This window comes from Achroia grisella, unplaced genomic scaffold (assembly GCF_030625045.1).
Source record: "Achroia grisella isolate CSIRO2021 unplaced genomic scaffold, CSIRO_AGI_Agris_v1 utg149, whole genome shotgun sequence".
Lineage (NCBI taxonomy): Eukaryota > Metazoa > Arthropoda > Insecta > Lepidoptera > Pyralidae > Achroia > Achroia grisella.
In genome coordinates this window covers 5,163,184-5,187,050 of record NW_026712644.1, presented here as the reverse complement: position 1 = coordinate 5,187,050, position 23,867 = coordinate 5,163,184, and the positions used below count along the sequence as shown (strand labels likewise).

General features: G+C 39.2%; 1 protein-coding gene across 1 annotated transcript in view; it reads left to right on the top strand.

Moving 5' to 3' along the window:
• Positions 1-23,867, top strand: part of LOC131840848 (leucine-rich repeat serine/threonine-protein kinase 1) — a 94,372-nt gene that overhangs the window by 32,704 nt on the left and 37,801 nt on the right. Inside the window, exons 22-34 of the mRNA XM_059189042.1 lie at positions 942-1,032; positions 1,649-1,822; positions 2,509-2,616; positions 3,941-4,082; positions 5,117-5,319; positions 5,984-6,058; positions 14,147-14,292; positions 14,940-15,047; positions 16,005-16,074; positions 19,079-19,195; positions 19,941-20,019; positions 20,804-20,928; positions 23,732-23,819. Coding sequence (XP_059045025.1) covers positions 942-1,032; positions 1,649-1,822; positions 2,509-2,616; positions 3,941-4,082; positions 5,117-5,319; positions 5,984-6,058; positions 14,147-14,292; positions 14,940-15,047; positions 16,005-16,074; positions 19,079-19,195; positions 19,941-20,019; positions 20,804-20,928; positions 23,732-23,819 — 1,526 coding nt within the window. The remainder of the gene's footprint in view (positions 1-941; positions 1,033-1,648; positions 1,823-2,508; positions 2,617-3,940; positions 4,083-5,116; positions 5,320-5,983; positions 6,059-14,146; positions 14,293-14,939; positions 15,048-16,004; positions 16,075-19,078; positions 19,196-19,940; positions 20,020-20,803; positions 20,929-23,731; positions 23,820-23,867) is intronic.

Below are 23,867 nucleotides of genomic sequence, written 5' to 3'. Positions count from 1 at the left end.
AAAGTACCAGGATAACATAAAGGTATAGAAAGCAAGTGATCAGATTTCCGCTCCATAAGTCCTTCCTTTGGTTTGGAGTGTCATCTGCACTCACCCCCTATCGTCCGATGAATCTGTAAAGGCCAGCTGCAGTCTACAGCATTAGAGCAGTACAAAAAAAGCCACCGTCATATATAGACGATTTGCATAAGCCTGGACGTATACTTTAAACTGCAATACTCCAGTGAAAGTACCAGGATAACATAAAGGTATAGGAAGCATAAAGATTGAAGTTACAATATAAGCACCTCGCAGGTAGTGATCAGATTTCCGCTCCATAAGTCCTTCCTTTGGTTTGGAGTGCCATCTGCACTCGCCCCCTATCGTCCGATGAAGCTGTAAAATACAGCTGCAAGACTATAATTATTTATTCATTATATATTATTTATTATATTTATAATATAACTTTTAATTAATGTAAATTTGAAGATTAAAGTTTTTTATCAAAGACAAAAAGTTCTATAATCACAGGCAGTAAATAAAAGAGAAATACACTGTTTCTTCATTACATAGTCGCTGTCGTTGTCGGGTCCTATATATGCTACGGATTTTGAAGCGGTTTTTTTAATATATAGTGATTCTAGAGGAAGCCAAACGTTGTTTTGCCTTAAAATAAAAAAAAATTAGGGGTGGACTACCCCTAACATTTAGGGGGATGAAAAATATATGATAGCCGATTCTCAGACCTACTCAATACGCTCACAAAATTTCATGAGAATCGGTCAAGCCGTTTCAGAGGAGTATGGGAACGAAAACTGACACGAGAATTTTATATGTAAGATATATTCAAATTCAAATTCAAAATATCTTCATTCATGTAGGTCTATTACAGACTCTTATGATATGTCAAATATACCGTCAGTTCGGAATGATTTCGAGATGATTAAATTATTTGTGTACAGATCAATGTCGTACGTAACATCATACCCGACCAGCCTTCGACAGCTGGACCTCAGCCACAACGAGATCACCTGCTGGCCCAGCCTCCCACAGGTTAGCTACCATACAAAACTTATTATATACTAGCTATTGCCTGCGGCTTCTCTCGAGTTAATTTATCCCCTTAGGGCTGGAATTTATCACAATCCTTAGAGGATGCCTACGTCATAGTAGCTTTTTTTTTTGTGGATGATAATTGAATGGTGCACCCGCCTGCGCTATCGGTATACACTGGCGGGGCACCAGTGGAGGATGATAAGATGAGCATGAGGTCATGTCAGTTAGCACATCGTGACAAATTCACCGGGAATTTAACACGATGGTTTCCAGGGGGAACCGCGTGGAGGGCGACCTGACAAGGTACATTGCTAGTAATAGGATTATCAATCCACATTACTAACAATCCGGTTCTCTCGTCATAGTAGCTTTATGCATGCAAAGTCTCAGCCCGATCGGTTTAAAATTGACAAAGTTTCATAAAAACTTTCATCCCCTATTTTATCTCTTTAGGGGTGGAATTAATCAAAATCCTTTCTTAGCGGATGCCTACGTCATAACATCTACCTGCATGCCAAATTTCAGCCCGATCCGTCCAGTGGTTTGTGCTGTGCGTTGATAGATCACTACGTCAGTCACCTTTGAGTTATATATATTTAGATTCATTCAACAGGTAGAAAACTTTGGGTCAACTGAAGGAGTTCCACTAGCGTGCTACTGTCCGAACTCCTCCACATCTACCAGCAACAAGTCCAGGCCGCGCTCGGGGGGTTCAGTCAGGTCGCAGCTCCTGAACGCGGCGTGTCCGGCGAGGAGACATCTGCGACTTGAAGGGCTCAGGACATTGGTAAGTTCATATAATTCTAAATTTATTTATGTAGGTACATCGCAGTCAGAATCATCTATACATCTATACATATGGAGTGTCTGTTTGTAATATTGAAATAACAGTTTTTTACTACATGCATATGAATATAAATACGGTACATACACTAAAATAACATTTTTTACAATTTTTGTCTGTCTGTTTGATCAGGCTAATCTCTGAAATGACAGGATAGATTTGAAGGGACTTTTATTGGCAGGTTTTTTCTTTGTGTCTGTTTGTTACGGCTAATCTCTGAAATGACTGGACCGATTTTGACTGGACTTTTATTGACAGGTAGCTGATGTAATAGAGAGTAACTTAGGCTACTTTTATTTTAGAAAGATAGTTAAGTTTCACGTGTACTGTTAGGCGGCTGACCCCGTTTGGGTTTTTTTAAAAAAACCTTTTTAAAACACAACACAAAAGTCACTTGATTTCAGATAGTTTATTTCGAAAATGTGGTTTCACAAGTTATTATATTAACAAACTTATCCCAAACTATGTAGGTGCAAGTGAAATGAGTTATCGACGCGGACTGATTTGACTAACTGTCTAAACTGTTTTTATATAACGATGTAAATAGGGAATTATTCAGGCTTAGCATTTTCTTTGTATTGGGCTCGGGCATAACAGTACGAAGTCTCGAATGAATATATGTTTGTCAGATCCTGTCCAACAACCTGTTGACTCGCATCCAGCTGACGACGGACGATGATGGGCACGTGTCCGCGCCGCACGACGGCTCCCACACCGACGACGACGACGACGACTGGGTGAGCACTGGCAGTCACTACAACCTACAATCGTACATCCTTTCAGAACATTTGTGGAGATTGTTTTTTATACTACGATGGTGGCAATAATGCATACGGCTCATTTGATGGTAAACGCTTACTGTAGCCTATGATCGCCTGAGACACCAGGGGTATCACGTGAGCGTTGCCTACTGTTAAGAAATCTTAATGTACCCTTCTTGAAATTACTATTATCACGAGGCAAAACCGTTGCCTAGTTACCAGAAAACAATAAAATAACAGACCGAATTGCCTCTTGTATATATATAGATTAGAAATAGAAATAATCTTTATTCAAATAAACTCATTACAAACACTTTTGAATAGTCATATTTTGATTCTACCACTCATTCGGAACGCAGACTCATCACAAGAAGAATGAGCGAGAAACTTGTGATCTTTTGAATAAATGTTTTTTTTATATAAATAATTGCAGTATAACAAGTAAGAGGCATGCGATAATCAACATAGAAATCGCTACGCACTCATTATTAGTGTAATCAGATAATATTGTCAGTGCTATGGATTTTAAGTTTCTTTGTAATTGTACTTTATCAATACATAATGTAAATGAAGTACAATAAAGTTATTTTAGGTTATCATTGTTATGTGACGACCTCAGTGGTCTAGCGATTTGGCACACCGCCTTACTTCCGCGGGTTCGATTTCTCGCACGGCACAAACATTTGTATTCATGAGTACGATTGTTTGTATCGGTCTGGATATTTTCTATGTATAATATGTATGTATTTACGAAAATCCATATCTATGTATTTGTATCAGTTATCTAGTACCCATAACACAAGCTTTAGCTAGCTTAACTTGGGTCTAGATGGCACTGTGTATTCTTTATACTATTTTTTGTCTTCTCTTCTCTTTTTTTTTTATACCACTTAGATGGCAAACAAGCATACGGCCCATCTGATGGTAAACGGTTACCGTAGCCTATGGACGCCTGAAACACCAGGGGTGTCACATACGCGTTGCCGACCCTTAAGAAACCTTAATATACCCTTCTTGAAAAACCCCATGCTGTAGTATCGTGATTTCTCACGATACTACAGCATGGGGTTTTTCAGGCCTCGGCAGGTAGTTCATTCCACAATGTAAGTGTACGCGGGAGGAAGCTCCTCTGAAACCGCACTGTCCGAGACCACTTAGGTTCCCGCGTGTGATGAATTCCCTGTCGATGGCGAGCGGTGCGATGGTAAAAGGTAGCCGTGGGCATCATGTCAAACATCTCTCTGGTTTTCTAAGTTTTATTGTTTTTATTACTTTTCTTTCTTCCTTCTCTCGGGTTCAGAACAACGGGTCGAGCCTGAAGGGTCGTCTGCTGTTCCCTCTGCTGTCGATGCTGGACGTGTCATGCAACTTGCTACGGGCGGTGCCTCCCGCCATACACGAGCTCACCAACCTCTCCGTGCTGAACCTCAGCGGGAACAAAGGTGCGCGTCATACTCGGGAACTCGGGAACCAGTGTACATTTATTAATATTAAAACAGCTGGACGATCTTCTATATACATGACACTACATCACGTTATCATGCTACGTACATGGTTTTGTTCACAATTTCACTTTTCTGTTACTTCAGACTCTCTACTAGTTCATGTCGTCCTGGTACTTTGACTGTAGTATCGCAGTACATTCCCTACTTTGTGAGGATGGCAATAAAGCTTGCGTCCCACCTGATGGTAAGTGGTAACCGTCGTCTATATACATGAACAGCACTACATCACGTTATCATGTTACGTACATAGTATTCACATTTTGCTTTCGTTCCCTGCAATTCACTATTGTGTTACTTCAGACTCGCTACTAGTTCATGTTGTCCTGGTACTTTGACTGTAGTATCGCAGTACATTTCCTACTTTGTACAACGAGGATGGCAATAAATCTTGCGTCCCACCTGATGGTAAGTGGTAACCGTCGTCTATATACATGATCACGTTATCATGCGACGCCCATAGTACACATATGTTACTATCCAGGAGTTACAAAATGCCACGATTTTGTCCCCAGTAATTTCACTATAACATTTTATGCTTCATACTATCTAGTAGTTCAAGTTGTCCTGGTACTTTGCCTGTAGTATCACAGTTTTCTCCTTTGTACTACGATGGTACCACTTACCATCAATAATCCCACCTGATGGTAAGTGGTAACCGTCGTCTATATACATGACACTACATCACGTTATCACGTTACGTACATGATTAATTAATGAGTATATTTCGTACTTTGTACAACGACGATGGTACCACTTACCATCAAACATCCCACCTAATGGTAAGTGGTAACCGTCGTCTATTGGCGGATGCCTACATCGTAACATCTACCTGCATGTCAAATTTCAGCCAGATCCGTCCAGTGGTTTGGGCTGTGCGTTGATAGATCACTATGTCAGTCACCTTTGAGTTATATAAATTTAGATTTTAATAGAAAAATCTTAACAAAGTCCCTCCCCGTCCCGTCCGGCAGAGATCTCGGAGCTGCCCCCGCAGATGGGCCTGCTGTCGCGGCTGTGGAACCTCAACATGGCGGGCTGCGAGCTGCACGAGCCGCTGCGGTCCATGCTGCACAGCGGACGGTACAAGAGCATGGACATCGTCGGGTACCTCAAGTCCGTGCTGCAGGAGGCGCGCCCCTACGCACGCATGAAGCTCATGATCGTCGGCGTGCAGGTAATGCTACCTCGTCATCACTGTCATCATCACCATCACCATCATCATCATCACCATCATCATCACCTCCACCATCATCACCATCACTATTAGAGTTAATGAATATACACACGATTTTTATTGCAACAAGACATCGTATTGATATGCAAATGAAATTAATAGCACACACTTCCGTTTCCGGCGTTACCAAAAGCGATTTTATAATGTACAGAGTAATTACAGAGATTACTTCATAGATTATAAGACTAAACTGTGTAAGCAGTACAGACATATATACAGTCTCTCACTTTCTATCGTGTCACATATTCATTTGGGGTTTACAATTTTCAACCACCATCATCCACACCACCAGCATCATCACCACCATAATTATCTTCATCAACATCATCATCTGCTTCTTCCTTATCCCGTTCATCTGAGGTGTAACACGTTTTTCTATTCCATTCATCTCTGTTCGTAGTCATCTCGTTATTTACTCCCTTTCTTATCTCTACATTCTGTTGGAGCAATCTTTTTAGTGTTGATGAATTTCTTAGCAGCAAAAACTTTATTATTTCAAACACAATGTAAATTGTTACTGAATAAATAAATATCAAATATTATATATTTCATACGTGTGATGCCGCCGGCACAGCTAGTATGCAATGTATATGTTATTTTTCAGGGAATCGGCAAAACAAGTCTGTTGGAGTGTTTGAGACAAGAGTCCGCCATCCAGCACAGAAGGAAACCAACTGAGGTGAGATGATTTTTTTCGGTCTACTCTAATGCTGGCCGCAGCTGGCCTTTACAGCTTCACCGGACGATAGACGAGTGCAGATGGCACTCCAAACCAAAGGACTTGGAGCGACTGGAGGCCAACTCCCGCCTGACAGATACGACTTTAGTGTGAGGGCACCGCTAGGGGTTCGAACCTCGGCTCAGGCCGTCGTAATATCGATCCCCATTGGAATTAGACGGGGGATCGCTCGGAGGGGGAAGAACTGTGTGAAACGATTGTACACACAATCTGTAATATAGATTACTAGCTGACCCCACAAACGTAAAATCGTTATTAAAAAATAGGGGTTGGTGACAGAAGGGTGAAAATTTAAGGTTGTATGTACTTTTAATACCACGTTATAAAAAAATTGTCCAATACATAAAAAACCCTTCCCTAAATGTTAGGGGTGTCACTTAGAGGTATGAAAAGTAGATAGTAGCCGATTCTCAGACCTACTCAATACGCTCACAAAATTTCATGAGAATCGATCAAGCCGTTTCGGAGGAGTATGGGAACGAAAACTGTGACACGAGAATTTTATATATATATGATTATAACTTCCGGTTTTTTTGAGTAGTGGGGAACAAGATGGCGGCCTATGAACAGTGACTCGTATATTAAGGGTAAATATTTAGATAAAAGTTTATATGGAAATATCGTCATTTTTAAAACTAGAAGCTTCAAACTTAATTTTTATGCTGTTGATAAATATAAATAAATATGATATTCAAAGTTTGTAAAAATGTTACCCTCAAGGGTTACCCCCTTTAGGTTTTATTACCCCCTTTAAATAGGGGATGAAAGCGACCATCGTAAGACGGTATTTTTTTTTAGAGGATGTTAATGGAATGGTGCACCCGCCTGCGCTAACGGTTTACGCTGGCGGGGCACCAGTGGAGGATAAGATGAACATGAGGTCAGGTCAGTTAGCACATCGTGACAAATTCACCGGAAATTTATCACGATGGTTTCCAGGGGGAACCGCGTGGAGGTCGACCTGGCATGGTACATTGAATAGAATAGAATAGAATTTTTTTATTAACTCGTTTTTACAGTAATAACATAAGAAATACAAGAATAATTTACACATTAAAAAACGGAGTCAATGTGGGCCACAACTCAGCATAATGCTAGTAATGGGGCTATTAGTCCACATTACTAACAATCCCCTTCCTAATATAATCCAATAATAATAATAATCTCAGGACAATTCACACAGCGCCATCTAGACCCAAGTTAAGCTAGCTAAAGCTTGTGTTATGGGTAGTAGATAACTGATACATATAAATAGTTATTGTTTTGCAAATACATACATATTATACATAGAAAACACCCAGACCGATACAAACAATCATACTCATGAATACAAATATTTGTGCCGTGCTAGGAATCGAACCCGCGACCATCGGTCGTAAAGCGGTGTGCTAGATCGCTAGACAACCGAGGTCGTTTATCTTCATCATAAATCCTCCAGAACACTATTGTATGGAGCCGTTCAAGTATTATGTAAGAACTTTGAAGGGGAGGGTTCATTGCTTCGTTTATTTTGGATGGTATGAGGGGTAGGGGAATCTAAATGATAATGACGTCATAGGTAGTTATTTACTTTATTACACAAATGGCAACCCTCGCATTGTCTTTGCTAAAAAACAATACATTAATTGAAAAATGTTTACGTAAGCATAGGGGGAGGGGGTAAGAGCTTTGCTTACTTTTGCTGAAGGGGGATGGGGGGTAAATAATTGTAATAAATCTGTTTATGTAATATTTGAACGGCCCCAAAGTAATGGGAACCTACTCATGGCACGTCTATTTCTTTCAAGGGCTGCTCGTATAATACCTTTTTTGTCCGAGTCACTGTTCATAGGACGCCATTTTGGGGGTGAGTGCTTTGCTTACTTTTACTGACGGATGGGGGGTAAATAATTGTAATAAATCTGCTTACGTCATACTTGCACGGGTATTTAAAGATTTTGTGTCAATGACAAGGGGGATGGGGGTAAATAATTGTAATAAATCTGCTTACGTCATACTTGAACGGCTATTTAAAGATTTTGTTTCAATGACAAGCGGGATGGGGGTAAATAATTGTAATAAATCTGCTTACGTCATACTTGCACGGGTATTTAAAGATTTTGTGTCAATGACAAGCGGGATGGGGGTAAATAATTGTAATAAATCTGCTTACGTCATACTTGAACGGCTATTTAAAGATTTTGTTTCAATGACAAGCGGGATGGGGGTAAATAATTGTAATAAATCTGCTTACGTCATACTTGCACGGGTATTTAAAGATTTTGTGTCAATGACAAGCGGGATGGGGGTAAATAATTGTAATAAATCTGCTTACGTCATACTTGAACGGCTGTTTAAAGATTTTGTTTCAATGACAAGCGGGATGGGGGTAAATAATTGTAATAAATCTGCTTACGTCATACTTGAACGGCTATTTAAAGATTTTGTTTCAATGACAAGCGGGATGGGGGTAAATAATTGTAATAAATCTGCTTACGTCATACTTGAACGGCTATTTAAAGATTTTGTTTCACTGACAAGCGGGATGGGGGTAAATAATTGTAATAAATCTGCTTACGTAATACTTGAACGGCTATTTAAAGATTTTGTTTCAATGACAAGCGGGATGGGGGTAAATAATTGTAATAAATCTGCTTACGTCATACTTGCACGGGTATTTAAAGATTTTGTGTCAATGACAAGCGGGATGGGGGTAAATAATTGTAATAAATCTGCTTACGTCATACTTGAACGGCTGTTTAAAGATTTTGTTTCAATGACAAGCGGGATGGGGGTAAATGAATAGAATAGAATGAATAGAATAGAATGAATAGAATAACATTTATTTCATAAAATATAACTTAAATAACATTGTAACTATGACCCCACACTAGGCAATGCCTGTATCGTGGAAATCAAAGCAGGTTTGACAGTTAACGTTACATTGGTACGGCGATCAGAGTGCATATAAAAATTTAGTGTTTATATAATATTAATACTAGTAATATATGACAAAAAATAAAATAAAATAAACAAAGAATACAATAATAAAAATTACAGATATGTATTTGTTAGTCGGCGAGTGTGTGTGTGTATGTGTGTACGTGTGAATGTGTGTGTGTGTGTGTGTGTGTTTGAGTGAGTAAGAATGTTATTTGGAAGTGTTGTAAATTCATATAGAATCATTAGAATATTTCAGAATTGTCTAAATTTATATTACGGGTTTTAGTATTTTCTCAGTGTCCTCATATGTCCAGGACATCAGTATACTGTTGAGGAGTGTTTTTAAACCTGATAACTGAGAGTGTTTCATATCAATTAGTTTGCAAATTTGATTGTATATGTGTGGAAAGAGAATTTTTTTGTGACGTTGAGCAAATGATGTTTTAGCCTTAGACACAGGAGCTTTATAGATTCTCTTCTTTAATATATCTTTGTATGTTGGTAGACTCTTCACATATTTGTGCATGTATACAGTAACTCGCATTACAAACAATTTGCGCACGCTCAGGACCTCAGCCTCTTTATACAATTGCATCGTGTCGAATAGTCGCGGTTTTTTTAGAGAAACCTTCAGAACAGCTCGTTGAGCTCTTTCTAAGGGAATTAAATTGGACTTCGTAATACCTCCCCAGGCTAGTAGACAATAATTTATTAAAGACTGACATAACGCTAAGTATACCAATTTCAGAGTAGTGTTGTCTGAAATGACTCTCAATAATTTCATTGTGTACATTAATTTTCTAACTCTTTTTGCGGTAATTGATATATGTTTCTTGAAATTTAAATTTTCGTCCAGTTCAATTCCAAGATACCTCAGCGAGACCACCCTGTTGATAATGTCACAATTACAGTAAGCGTTGGAAGTACCATTAGGCGATAGACAGTTTTTGTGTATTTTAATATTGAACTTACTTGAAGGTGGGCGAGATACAGCTGTTTTATGGAAACACAAATACTGGGTCTTAGACGCGTTTAATGTTAGGAGATTATAGTCCAGCCACTCAGACACTTGTCGAAGACCACATTCAGCCATGTACTGCGTTTCCTGCCAAGTTGGGCCATGGAATATGAGAGCAGTATCATCTGCGTAACAGATTGCGTTACAGCTTTGGAGCGGGAGATTTAGAAGATCATTAATATATATAGTAAATAAGATTGGACCCAGAATGCTCCCTTGGGGAACCCCAAAAGATACATGTATAGGATCACTTATATGATCACCAATCTTGATACATTGATTTCTATGCGACAAATAACTCTCAAACCAGTTTAGTGGCAAGCCACGTATTCCAACACACTCCAGCTTTTTGAGGAGTATAGGTGTAGAAACAGTGTCAAATGCCTTAGCAAGGTCCAGAAAAACACCTATGCAACACCTACCCTCATCGAGGTGATCAACAACAGCATCCATTAGAATGATTACAGCATCTTCAGTGGACTTTCCCTGACGAAATCCAAACTGTTTGTCATTTAGAAGGCTGTTTTGATTGAGGAATTTAACTAGCCGCTTATAGATGATGCGTTCTAAAAGTTTCGAAAAAGCTGGCAAAAGTGATATTGGACGGTAGTTAGTCGGGTCGTCTTTGCTACCTGCTTTATATATGGGAATCACCACAGCCGTTTTCCAGACCTGCGGGAAAGTCCCTGACGATATACTCAGATTAAATATTGAGGCTAACGGTTCAGCTATAAGATGTCCAATATTCTTCAAAATACTATTATTCAGACCATCAAAACCAGAGGTGTTTCCTGATTTAAGAGATTTTATTAAACACAGCACTTCATGAGAATCGGTAGGTTCCATAAAAAAAGAGTTTTTAGGTGAATTAGTGTAGTGTACTTTACTGGCGATTGAGTCCTGTGTTTCATTTAATCTAGTCAAAATTTTATTTGCGAGGTTACTACCTGTGGAAGAGAGGCAGGTGTTACAATAATTGAGAGACTCTTTAATATTGTTTCTAGTCCTAATTAGCTCTTCGGGTAACGAGACAGTTGCAGTGTTATGAGTAATGTGCCTAATAGTATTCCATAGTTTTTTTGGAGCATCCTTATTTTGGCTTATCAACTTGTTATAATAATCAGCTTTAAGTTTCCTTAGTAAGTTAATATAAAAATTTCTGTACCGTGAATAAATTAGTTTTTTTACGCTATTGTTGGGATCTTTACGCAAATTGCTGTGTAACTTATCACGATGTTTAGAACACCTCATAAGTCCAGGAGTCATCCAAGGTTCGATATTAAATTTGGAGCGACTAACTTTCACAATCTTAGAGTGCCTCGATAAAGCATCCACGACTGTGGAGGAGAAGAGAGATACTGCCTTCTCAATATCATTTGTGTTCATCAAAGAATGCCAATTTATCAAATGAAGATCAGAATGCAGCGATTCATAGTCTACTCTAATCCTTGAACGTGTCTGAGCATTTTGTTTTTGATGCGTTAACGTAATTCCTGCCATGGTGATTTCATGATCAGTTATATCAGAGGAACAAACTATAGATTCTGCCCTGCTCTTAATTGGTACAAAAATATGATCCAGACAAGTTTTTTGGCGAGTAGCTATATCAATGCTCGATGTAAGCCCAAATTCAGCAAGTACATTTAAGTATTCGGAAACATAATTGGTATCTGTTTCTGGGCTTAATATATCTATGTTTAGGTCCCCTGTAAAGATTAGAAATGGATTGTAAGTAAGTTTTTTCAAAACTGAGCCAAGGGAATAAATAAAACGACTAGGGTTTTGGAAACTTGGAGACCTGTAAGCTGCTACTACTTGAAAACAATTTGGAGCCTCGATCACAACACAATTAGCGTCCTCTACCTCCAGTTCCGAGGAAATGTATGACCATTTATCCTTAACAAAAACCGTTATACCGCCTGATTTATTTATGTACTTTTTTGAGTTGAAAGACGTGTAACCTTTAATTTGGTTTACAGTGGAATTTTCATTTAACCAACACTCTGTAAGGACTATGACATCAAAGTCAATATTCATTCTTTTAAAAACAACCAAAAAACTATCAAAATTTTTATGAAGGCTTCTTATGTTTAAATTTAAGATTTTCAGATTATATTTACAAATTACTCGGGTGCATTCTTCCGGTAATGGTATAGTATGGCATTTTACTTTAAAAGAGTTATCAATTTCTTCAAGTAAATTCAGGGATGCCATGGAAAAATAGTAAAGAGAAAGGGTTCCAAATTATGCTTGCAGTAAGCCATAGCTAAGAACATACCAAATGCAACACCCACGTAATAAGAAAATGAACTATTTACTTCCAAATAATGTGTGAAACTAAAAAGTCCGCCAAGGACACTGTGAAATAAAGTGTGAACAGTGTATGTGTGTGTGGTAAAAATGAGAGTGTAATACAGTACGCATACAATATCAAATAACATAATCAAGACGAACAAAACTATACATTCAAAAATATTAATACAAGACAAAGTATATGACTTTTGAAAACAATAAAAAGAGAATAACTGAAACAGTGAGCTGGGCTGATTAAGATATAATGACCGACGATTCTCCCTGTAAGCTGGACTGATTTTTACCAGTTGTAGGAAGTGCGCGTTCGAGATCATTTTCGGACTGTATTTTAATAGCAGGGTATCCATCTCTGTAGTCCCCCTTCCGAAGAAAAATGTTACCACTTCGTACCCAGCAGTGTTTGAAGCCGTGTTTTTTTGCAAATAGCCTGGTGTCCCGAAATAAGCGACGATTATTAAACGTTAGTCGTTCATTGATATAAACCGTCGTATCAGAACCCTCCACTAATATATCCTTGGATTTGAGAGGACGACGACTTCTTGAACGTTCTAAGAACTCATCACGTTTGGATCGGCGAACGAAAGACACTACGAGAGGACGAGGAGCTGACTGTGTCGGATTATTATCTTTACTTTGCCGCTCGGCCCCGGCTCGTGCTACATGATCTAGATCCTCCTCTTGTAGATCCATACCTAGTTTTAAGGCTGTGGTTAAAGTCAGGTGTACAGGGTTCTCATTTCGATTTTCAACAAGGCCAGCTATTTCCACTTCTTTCCTTAGCGAAAGTTGTGTCTGGTAGCTCAATTGATTTTGTAGGGTAGTAATAGTGGCTTTTAAAGCAGCATTTTCACAAGCCTGTGATTCAAGAGTACGCAATCGTCCGTCATAATTTGATAATTTATTGCTTAGATCATCAAAACGCTCCTTAATACTGCTCCACATCTCAGACATATTCTGCCTTAGGAGACTAATTTCCGAAGATAAAGAATGCAATATTTCAGAATCAGGCTCTGCTCTCGGAAGTTCCAGACTGTGGTTCTCTATGTGTAATTGACCCTTTTTTCGTATGGTGACGTTCTCTGGCGTGGAGCGCACTGGAGTTTGGGAATTATCTCCACCTCTCCTCATTCTGGCACAACAGTCAGGACAGACCCATGTTTTTAATTCATCCTGTCTGAGACGTTCAGCGTTTGTACATGCTGTGTGAAAGGACTGCTTACACAGAGTAGAAGAGCAAACGATCATAATCTCTTGTTTCTTTAAAACCTGTAGGCACGCAGAGCACTTCATGTTGTATAAAAATGTATTGCTCTGATAACTTGATAAAAAAAATAATTGTAATAAATCTGCTTACGTCATACTTGAACGGCTATTTAAAGATTTTGTTTCAATGACAAGCGGGATGGGGGTAAATAATTGTAATAAATCTGCTTACGTCATACTTGAACGGCTATTTAAAGATTTTGTTTCACTGACAAGCGGGATGGGGGTAAATAATTGTAATAAATCTGCTTACGTCATACTTGAACGGCTATTTAAAGATTTTGTTTCAATGACAAGCGGGATGGGGGTAAATAATTGTAATAAATCTGCTTACGTCATACTTGAACGGCTATTTAAAGATTTTGTTTCAATGACAAGCGGGATGGGGGTAAATAATTGTAATAAATCTGCTTACGTCATACTTGAACGGCTATTTAAAGATTTTGTTTCAAACAGTGATATCTCGTTGCGATATCGTAGTATTGTAAATTCACTAAGCATTCTTTGTCCAGCACTGGGCAAAGCGTATGGGCAACAAGTCGTCCCGCCGGAACATGTCGACGGTGGGCGTGGACATCGGCACGTGGACGTACGAGAAGCAGCGGTCCACGCGTGGGCCTGTTACCTTCCGCACGTGGGACTTCGGTGGTCAACAGGAGTGAGATATACGTTCTATAATTACAATATATTTTTTATATTATATAATACAATATTGGACCGTATTGTGTACGTCTTAAGGACTAACATATCTATACATATAAATAAAATTGGAGTGTCTGTTTGTAATATTGAAATAACCGTTTTTTACTACATGCATATGAATATAAATACGGTACATACATCAAAATAATATTTTTTACAATTTTTGTCTGTCTGTTTTTTCCAGCTAATGTCTGAAATTGTTGGACCGATTTTGACGGGACTTTTATTGGCAGGTAGCTGATGTAGTAAGGAGTAACTTAGGCTACTTTTATTTTAGAAAAATAAAGTTAAATTCCACGCGGACGAAGTCACGGGTACAGCCAGTATACATATAAAATAATCCTAACTATAATATTTTAAATGCGACAGTAATTCTGTCTGTCTGTCTGGCCTTACCAAGGTCATAACTGCATAATTACAACGCTCCCAGGCTCGTTGAATGACTTTTGTTTTGATCCGGCTCGAAGGACCACGAAATTGGCCACATTAGCTACGACTTATAGATCATTGTTGATGTAGGTTCGTCTGTGTGTCAGGTACTACGCGACGCACCTTATCTATGACTTGAAGACCGTTACTGATGTAGGTTCATCTGTGTATCAGGTACTACGCAACGCACCAGTACTTCCTGTCGAAACGGTCGCTGTACTTGTGCGTGTGGCGCTGCACCGACGGTCGCCGGGGGCTCGCCGCCGCGCTGCACTGGCTCAGGTGAGGGGGGGGGGGGGGGGGGGGGGGGGGGGGGGACGATGGGGCAAGGTCTCTATTGGTCGCTGTGCGTGGGACGCTGCACCGACGGCCGAGGGCTGGCAGGTTAGAGGGGGGCAGGGGGGCGATCGCTGTTCCTGTGCATATGGCGCTGCACGGAGGGGAGTGGGGATGACAAGGGAAGAGGGGAGAAGGGTGGGTCTACCTGTCGCGACCGTGGGGGGAGGGGCTCATATATACTTTTAGATGGTAATTAAAATAATTCATTTGATACAATATTTTCTTTCATTCTCAGTATGTCAGTATGTCATCGATACATATAAATAAAATTGTAGTGTCTGTTTGTAATATTGAAATAACAGTTTTTTACTACATGCATATGAATACAAATACGGTACGATTACATATACCAAAATAACATTTTTTACCATTTTTATCTGTCTGTCTGTCTGTTTGATCAGGCTAATCTCTGAAATGGTTGGACCGATTTTAACGGAACTTTTATTAACAGCTGATGTAAGGAGGAGTAACTTTGGCTACCTTTATTTTAGATAAATAAAGTTAAACTCCACGCGGATGCAGTCGCATGTACAGACATTCAAGTCATCACATTTCAAATTGTGACATATAATCAGTTCAAACGAAATTAATAATAATATAATATTTCAGAACAATTAACACAGCGCCATCTAGTCCCAAGCTAAGCAGAGCTTGTGTTATGCGTACTAAACAACTGATATAAATACATGGATACATTTTTTTTGTAAATACATATATAATATACATAGAAAACACCCAGACCGATGCAAAGAATCATACTCATCAATACAAATATTTGTACCGTGCGAGGAATCGAACCCGCGACCATCGGATAGTAAAGCGGTGTGCTAAACCACTAGATCATCGAGGCTGTCACACTGAATCTTGCGAATAATAAAGTCTATATTTGTATGTTCACAGATCTATACAAGCGCGCGCCCCGGGTGCACCCGTCATCATGGTCGCCACACATTACGATCAAGTAGCCAATGTAAGAGTTAATTTAATATATTTGTTATTTATTTAATTTAAAGTTTATCAAATTGGGGTGGTTATTGATAATGGTATTTGTTGCGGGTGATAATAAGATGTTGCTGGTCGAGACGATGTATATTACAGATGATAATAAACTGACCATGTGTACATAAAAATAATGATCTTATATACTAAATAAAAGTAGGAAAATGTAAGGTGGGGTGACACAGTTTAGATACAGCAGTGCCTAGTAGACAATATTGAATTTGTCTTACTAGACATTATTAATTGCAATTATTATTTTATGTATCTAGGTGACTGTGTCCCATAGATATTCCCCCCTTGAGAGAAAAAAATATATATATTACACACAAAAAAATTATAAAAGTTAACTGTAAAATTTAAGATATGCACTTTAGTAACAATAAAAATTCATTATACCCAAATAACGACGTAAATCTTCGACTGTCGTGGGTTTAGGGTACTCGTCGATTGCTTGCCATTTTTCTTGCGTTGGTTTCATCCCTTGGCTCGTTATATGATAACCAAGAAAATCTAACTCATTTGTGAAGAACTCGCATTTGCTCATATTCATTGTTTGCGGCGAATAGTTTGAATTCGCTAGCGCTCTCTTTGGTCTGTGCTTGTTTTTTATTCATCGAGATTTTTGCTCCGGTGTCCACCAAAATTCTATAGCCACTGTTAGAGTCGGTTATAGCTAGGCGGTTAGACGGATGAACAGCACAGCGTTCCGTCTTATTCTGCGTCGAATCTAGTTTTCCGACGGTTGTCTATAGGAGCGCGGCATGTCACATTTGTATGCCTTTTCTTTATATTTGCGATGATATAATATAAAATAATAGTCATTTTTCTGACTATGCAATGACCGTAGGTGCGAATTTGACCTAGATCGGTAGTTGCTGCGTCTGTTTGTGTGTGGCGAGCGCTTTTCGCGTATATCAGCAATTTCTGATCGCAGTGTCGCAATTAGTGACGACAGGTGTGCAATGACGTCGGCGGTGACTGTTGGCTGTACTTTTGTAGACAGCATTTTTGCTTTATTTTTCCAGTTTCAATTTTTCGTCCAGAGATTATATCCAGCAGGCAGTTGTGTTTACTGGGGGTCAGTAGCACGGCAGGATCCTTGTTGCGCAGTATTGCCAACGACTTTTATGCCTCTTGAATTTCCGAGCCGGTGAGACCCGCTTCTGGGAAGCCGGTGGAAATGTGCAATCGTTGGTGGTGCGCAGGATGCCGTCAGACAGAGATCTCTTGTTGGATCTCGTCGTTTTCCCAGGTATCGTCTCGACCACGTCGGCCAGATCACGTCGGGCAGATCACGTCGGGGTCACCACTGTTGCGGGTGAATAATACGATGTTTCTGGTCGAGACGATGTATATTACAGATGATAATAAACTGACCATGTGTACATAAAAATAATGATCTTATATACTAAATAAAAGTAGGAAAATGTAAGGTGGGGTGACACAGTTTAGATACAGCAGTGCCTAGTAGACAATATTGAATTTGTCTTACTAGACATTATTAATTGCAATTATTATTTTATGTATCTAGGTGACTGTGTCCCATAGTATTGAAGGAGACTAAATTGTCATCTTTGAATACCTCAATCTCACTTATTTAAGCTGCGAAAAAGCTTATTTTCTAAGCTTAATTTGGATTGTAGGGTGCAGATTAGGCAGTGACATTACAGGATAAGAGGCGTGACATCTTAGTACTGACATCTTAGACTGTAATGGCAACACGTGAGTACCATCAAGCATGATATATGCACTATAACAATGAAAGTACCAGGACATCATAAACCTATAGATAATTTAATATATAAGGAAATTATTGAGTTGTATCACGGGCCTCACATGATAACGTGATGTTCGCAAGTACGACGGTTACCACTTACCATAAGGTGTGAATGGCAATGAAAGCTTATTCTTATACAGCAATATAACAATGAAAGTACCAGGACAACATGAACTTACAGACAGTTTAATACGGCAGTGAAAATACAGGATAAGAGGCGTGACATCTTAGTAGTAAAATGGACACATATATCACGAGTGACGATGTGACCACTTACCATCAGGCAGGATGTATGCTTGATGCCATTTTCGTTGTAGAAAGTAGGAAATGTGTTGCGATACTATAGTCAAAGTACCAGGACAACATGAACTACTAGATAGTCTGAAGTATAAAATGTAATATAGTTGAATATAGACGATGGTTACCACTTACCATCAGGCAGGATGTATGCTTGATTGCAATCCACAAAGTAGAAAATGTACTACGATACTACCGTCAAAGTACCAGAACAACATGAACTACTACTCGTAGATAGTCTGAATCATAAAATGTTCTAGTTAAATTACAAGGTACGAATGTGTAACAAAACTTAGAACTCCGTGATAGCAAGATATGAATATCATGTGCGTCTTATGATAACGTGATGTTTATGGTACTGTTCATGTATATAGACGACGGTTACCACTTACCATCAGGCAGGATGTATGCTTGATTTCTATCCACAAAGTAGAAAATGTACTGCAATATTACAGTCAAAGTACCAGGACAACATGAACTACCAGATGGTCTGAAGCATAAAATGTGTTAGTGAAATTACAAGGAAGATATCGTAACAAAACTCCGTGATATCAAGATATGAATATCACGTGCGTCACATGATAACGTGATGTCTGTGGTACTGTTTATATAGTATATATAGGCGATGGTTACCACTGATCATCAGGCAGGATGTATGGCTTAATGCAATTCTCATACAAAGTAGAAAATGTACTGTGATACTACAGTCAAAGTACCAGGACGACATGAACTACTAGATAGTCTGAAGGATAAATTTGATGGTGAAATCTTAGAACTCCGGATTAGCAACATATGAATAGTCGCTGATTTCCGTTGCTGATCATGTATATAGGCGACGGTGACCACTTACCATCAGGTGTGTGGTCAGTGTGGTCCATATAAACTAAGTGTTTTATACCAGTGGCCGTTGCCGGAAGGCGAGTGCCCGGAGCGTCTGCAGCGCCTCATCCGGTCGACGGTGATGGGCGCCCCTGACGCTGACAAGTTGGGACTGCCACGCGTACTGGACTCGCTGGAGGTACCACTCACTCACTCATTTGAGTCACTGACACACTGACGACGATGGTCGTGGGTTCGATTCCTCGCACAGTACAAACATTTGGAGGGACAAAGGGAGGGTTTTTGTAAGCCGCGGCATTCAGTGTTTGAGCACAGGATGTGCTGGTTGTATTTTAAATGCTAAAGTGAATTGTGTTAGAGACATAGTTAAGTTAATGCTATATAGTTGTTATTTTATTATAATACATACTTTTACTAGTACATATAGAATAGAATAGAATAGAAAATCATTTATTCGAATAAACTTACATTGAAGCACTTTTGAATAGTCATTACTTATTTACTTTAATCTACCGCTCGTTCGGAAAGCTGTCTCATCACAAGAAGAACGAGCAAGAAACTCGCGTGTTGCTCTTTTAAATAATTTTATTATTACTTTACATTTTTAAGTTTAAGTGTGTGAATACAAACCAATAAGTAGCACTAATTCAATTAAATACTCAAATAGAAAAATTAATTGAATATATAACCAACTGGTTAAACAATTAATAAGAGGAAATCAGTCATAGTGATTAGAGCAGATCAGTCCCTACAAGCAGCACTCGTTCACGAGTATGACGGATGAGCCAGCCATCACTGCGCTCGACCATATTTTAGGGAGCCCAATGATCCGGCCCAGTACAGACCCGGTACAGTTGACATATCTTAGATTACTTAACAACGATTATTTTGTGATGATGTGATAACGTGATGAGGTGTGACAGGTGTCGTGCAGCACCCGCCACAACATCCGGCTGCTGGCTGACATCATCTACTCGGTCGCGTTCAGCGTTAAGCCGCCAGGTCAGTATCTTCTTAGTCTTCTCACAGGAATAGAGTCATAGATAGTTAACTATTTATATATTACCTATTTATAAATAGCTTATAATACATACGTTTACTAGTTCCATCATTCCTGACTCATTTGATTCTTCATTCGTTACTCATTCACTCAATAATTCACTCACTTACTCACTCGCTAATTTACTAGCTACTCACCCCGGCTTCGCACGGGTGTACATGTATTATATATATAAACCTTCCTCTTGAATCACTCTATCTATTAAAAAAAACATCTTCAAAATCCGTTGCGTAGTTTTAAAGATTTAAGCATACATAGAAACAGACAGCGACAGCGACTTTGTTTTATACTATGTATGTAATGATGATATCCTCGTTGACTAGCGGTTCAGTATACCGCTTTAGTACTAATGATCGTGGGTTCGATTCCTCGCACGAAAAACATCTTCAAAATCCGTTGCGTAGTTTTAAAGATTTAAGCATACATAGGGACGGACAGACAGACAGACTTTGTTTACTATGTAATAATTATGAAACCACATGTCATAGTGTGGCTATCTACAGAGTGTGACAAAATCTATACCCCTCGTGTAGAGTGTACGGTTATTTCAATATAACAAACAAACAGACATTCCAATTTTATTTATATATGCAGGTATGTAGGTTTGTGCATTAAAATTTAAATAAATAAATAAAATAGCACGTAATTCTATAAACTAGAATATTATTGTGAAGTAACAGTACGTTCCGTGTGATGTATGACGTGACGTGCCCGAGTATGACGCAGGCAGCAAAGAGCCGTTGCTGCTGCAGCGCGTGCCGGCCACGTACCTGGCGCTGGAGGAGGCGGTGACGGCGGTGGCGGCAGACCTCACGCAGCCCGTGCTCCGACACGACGACTACCGTCGGCTGGTGACCATCTCACTTTTTTTTATACCACAATGGTGGAAAACAAGCATGCGGCTCCAGAACTACGGTACTCTGAACTGAACCGGAGACTCCGCATGTTCCTAGGAGAATGCAGGTTGGGGCCTCGAGGTCCCTTGGCCCTGGCAGCAACTAGTACCATATTTGGGGATTGATTTTATGTTTTTTTTTATTATTATTACTAGCTACTCACCCCGGCTTCGCACGGGTGTACATGTATTATACATATAAACCTTCCTCTTGAATCACTCTATCTATTAAAAAAACCGCTTCAAAATCCGTTGCGTAGTTTTAAAGATTTAAGCATACATAGAGACAGACAGCGACAGCGACTTTGTTTTATACTATGTAATGATGATATCCTCGTTGACTAGCGGTTCAGTATACTGCTTTAGTTCTAATGGTCGCGGGTTCGATACCTCGCACGATACAAACATTTGGAATTAGTACTTTGTTTGTAACGATTTGGGTGTTTTATATGTATATTATGTATGTATCATTACATAGTATAAAACAAAGTCGCTGTCGCTGTCTGTCCCTATGTATGCTTAAATCTTTAAAACTACGCAACGGATTTAGAAGTGGTTTTTTTAAATAGATACGAGTCATTCAAGAGGATGGTTTATATGTATAATACATGTACACCCGGGCTAAGCCGGGGCGAGTAGTTAGTTTATAATGAAATAATGAAGAATTTATATCAGTTGTATAGTAACCATACCACAAGTTCTGTTTAGCTTGGGACTAGATGGCGCTGTGTGAATTGTCCTGAGATTATTATTATCAGTTGTCTAGTACCCATAACACAAGCTTTAGCTAGCTTAACTTGGGACTAGATGGCGCTGTGTGAATTGTCCTGAGATTATTATTATCAGTTGTCTAGTACCCATAACACAAGCTTTAGCTAGCTTAACTTGGGACTAGATGGCGCTGTGTGAATTGTCCTGAGATTATTATTATTATCAGTTGTCTAGTACCCATAACACAAGCTTTAGCTAGCTTAACTTGGGACTAGATGGCGCTGTGTGAATTGTCCTGAGATTATTATTATTATCAGTTCTCTAGTACCCATAACACAAGCTTTAGCTAGCTTAACTTGGGACTAGATAGCGCTGTGTGAATTGTCCTGAGATTATTATTATTATCAGTTGTCTAGTAACCATACCACAAGTTCTGCTTAGCTCGGGACTAGATGGCGCTGTGTGAATTGTCCTGAGATTATTATTATCAGTTATCTAGTACCCATAACACAAGCTTTAGCTAGCTTAACTTGGGACTAGATGGCGCTGTGTGAATTGTCCCGAGATTATTATTATCAGTTGTCTAGTACCCATAACACAAGCTTTAGCTGGCTCAACTTGGGACTAGATGGTGCTGTGTGAATTGTCCTGAGTTTATTATTATCAGTTGTCTAGTACCCATAACACAAGCTTTAGCTAGCTTAACTTGGGACTAGATGGCGCTGTGTGAATTGTCCTGAGATTATTATTATTATCAGTTCTCTAGTACCCATAACACAAGCTTTAGCTAGCTTAACTTGGGACTAGATGGCGCTGTGTGAATTGTCCTGAGATTATTATTATCAGTTGTCTAGTACCCATAACACAAGCTTTAGCTAGCTTAACTTGGGACTAGATGGCGCTGTGTGAATTGTCCTGAGATTATTATTATTATCAGTTCTCTAGTACCCATAACACAAGCTTTAGCTAGCTTAACTTGGGACTAGATAGCGCTGTGTGAATTGTCCTGAGATTATTATTATTATCAGTTGTCTAGTAACCATACCACAAGTTCTGCTTAGCTTGGGAATAGATGGCGCTGTGTGAATTGTCCTGAGATTATTATTATTATCAGTTGTCTAGTACCCATAACACAATCTTTAGCTAGCTCAACTTGGGACTAGATGGCGCTGTGTGAATTGTCCTGAGATTATTATTATTATCAGTTGTCTAGTATCCATAACACAAGCTTTAGCTAGCTCAACTTGGGACTAGATGGCGCTGTGTGAATTGTCCTGAGATTATTATTATTATCAGTTCTCTAGTACCCATAACACAAGCTTTAGCTAGCTTAACTTGGGACTAGATGGCGCTGTGTGAATTGTCCTGAGATTATTATTATTATCAGTTCTCTAGTACTCATAACACAAGCTTTAGCTAGCTTAACTTGGGACTAGATGGCGCTGTGTGAATTGTCCTGAGATTATTATTATTATCAGTTCTCTAGTACCCATAACACAAGCTTTAGCTAGCTTAACTTGGGACTAGATGGCGCTGTGTGAATTGTCCTGAGATTATTATTATTATCAGTTGTCTAGTAACCATACCACAAGTTCTGCTTAGCTTGGGAATAGATGGCGCTGTGTGAATTGTCCTGAGATTATTATTATTATCAGTTGTCTAGTACCCATAACACAATCTTTAGCTAGCTCAACTTGGGACTAGATGGCGCTGTGTGAATTGTCCTGAGATTATTATTATTATCAGTTATCTAGTACCTATAACACAAGCTTGAGCTAGCTTAACTTGGGACTAGATGGCGCTGTGTGAATTGTCCTGAGATTATTATTATCAGTTGTCTAGTACCCATAACACAAGCTTTAGCTAGCTTAACTTGGGACTAGATGGCGCTGTGTGAATTGTCCTGAGATTATTATTATTATCAGTTCTCTAGTACTCATAACACAAGCTTTAGCTAGCTCAACTTGGGACTAGATGGTGCTGTGTGAATTGTCCTGAGATTATTATTATTATCAGATCGGAATACTAACAACATCAAAATGTTACAGGTGACGCAATATATACAAAGTAAGAACCTGCGAATGTTCCGAGACGCGGCCGAGCTGCACCAGGCCACCATGTTCCTACACGAGAACGGTCAGTACCCTCCATCAGGGATGTTATGGATATGGATAGGTTTCGGAT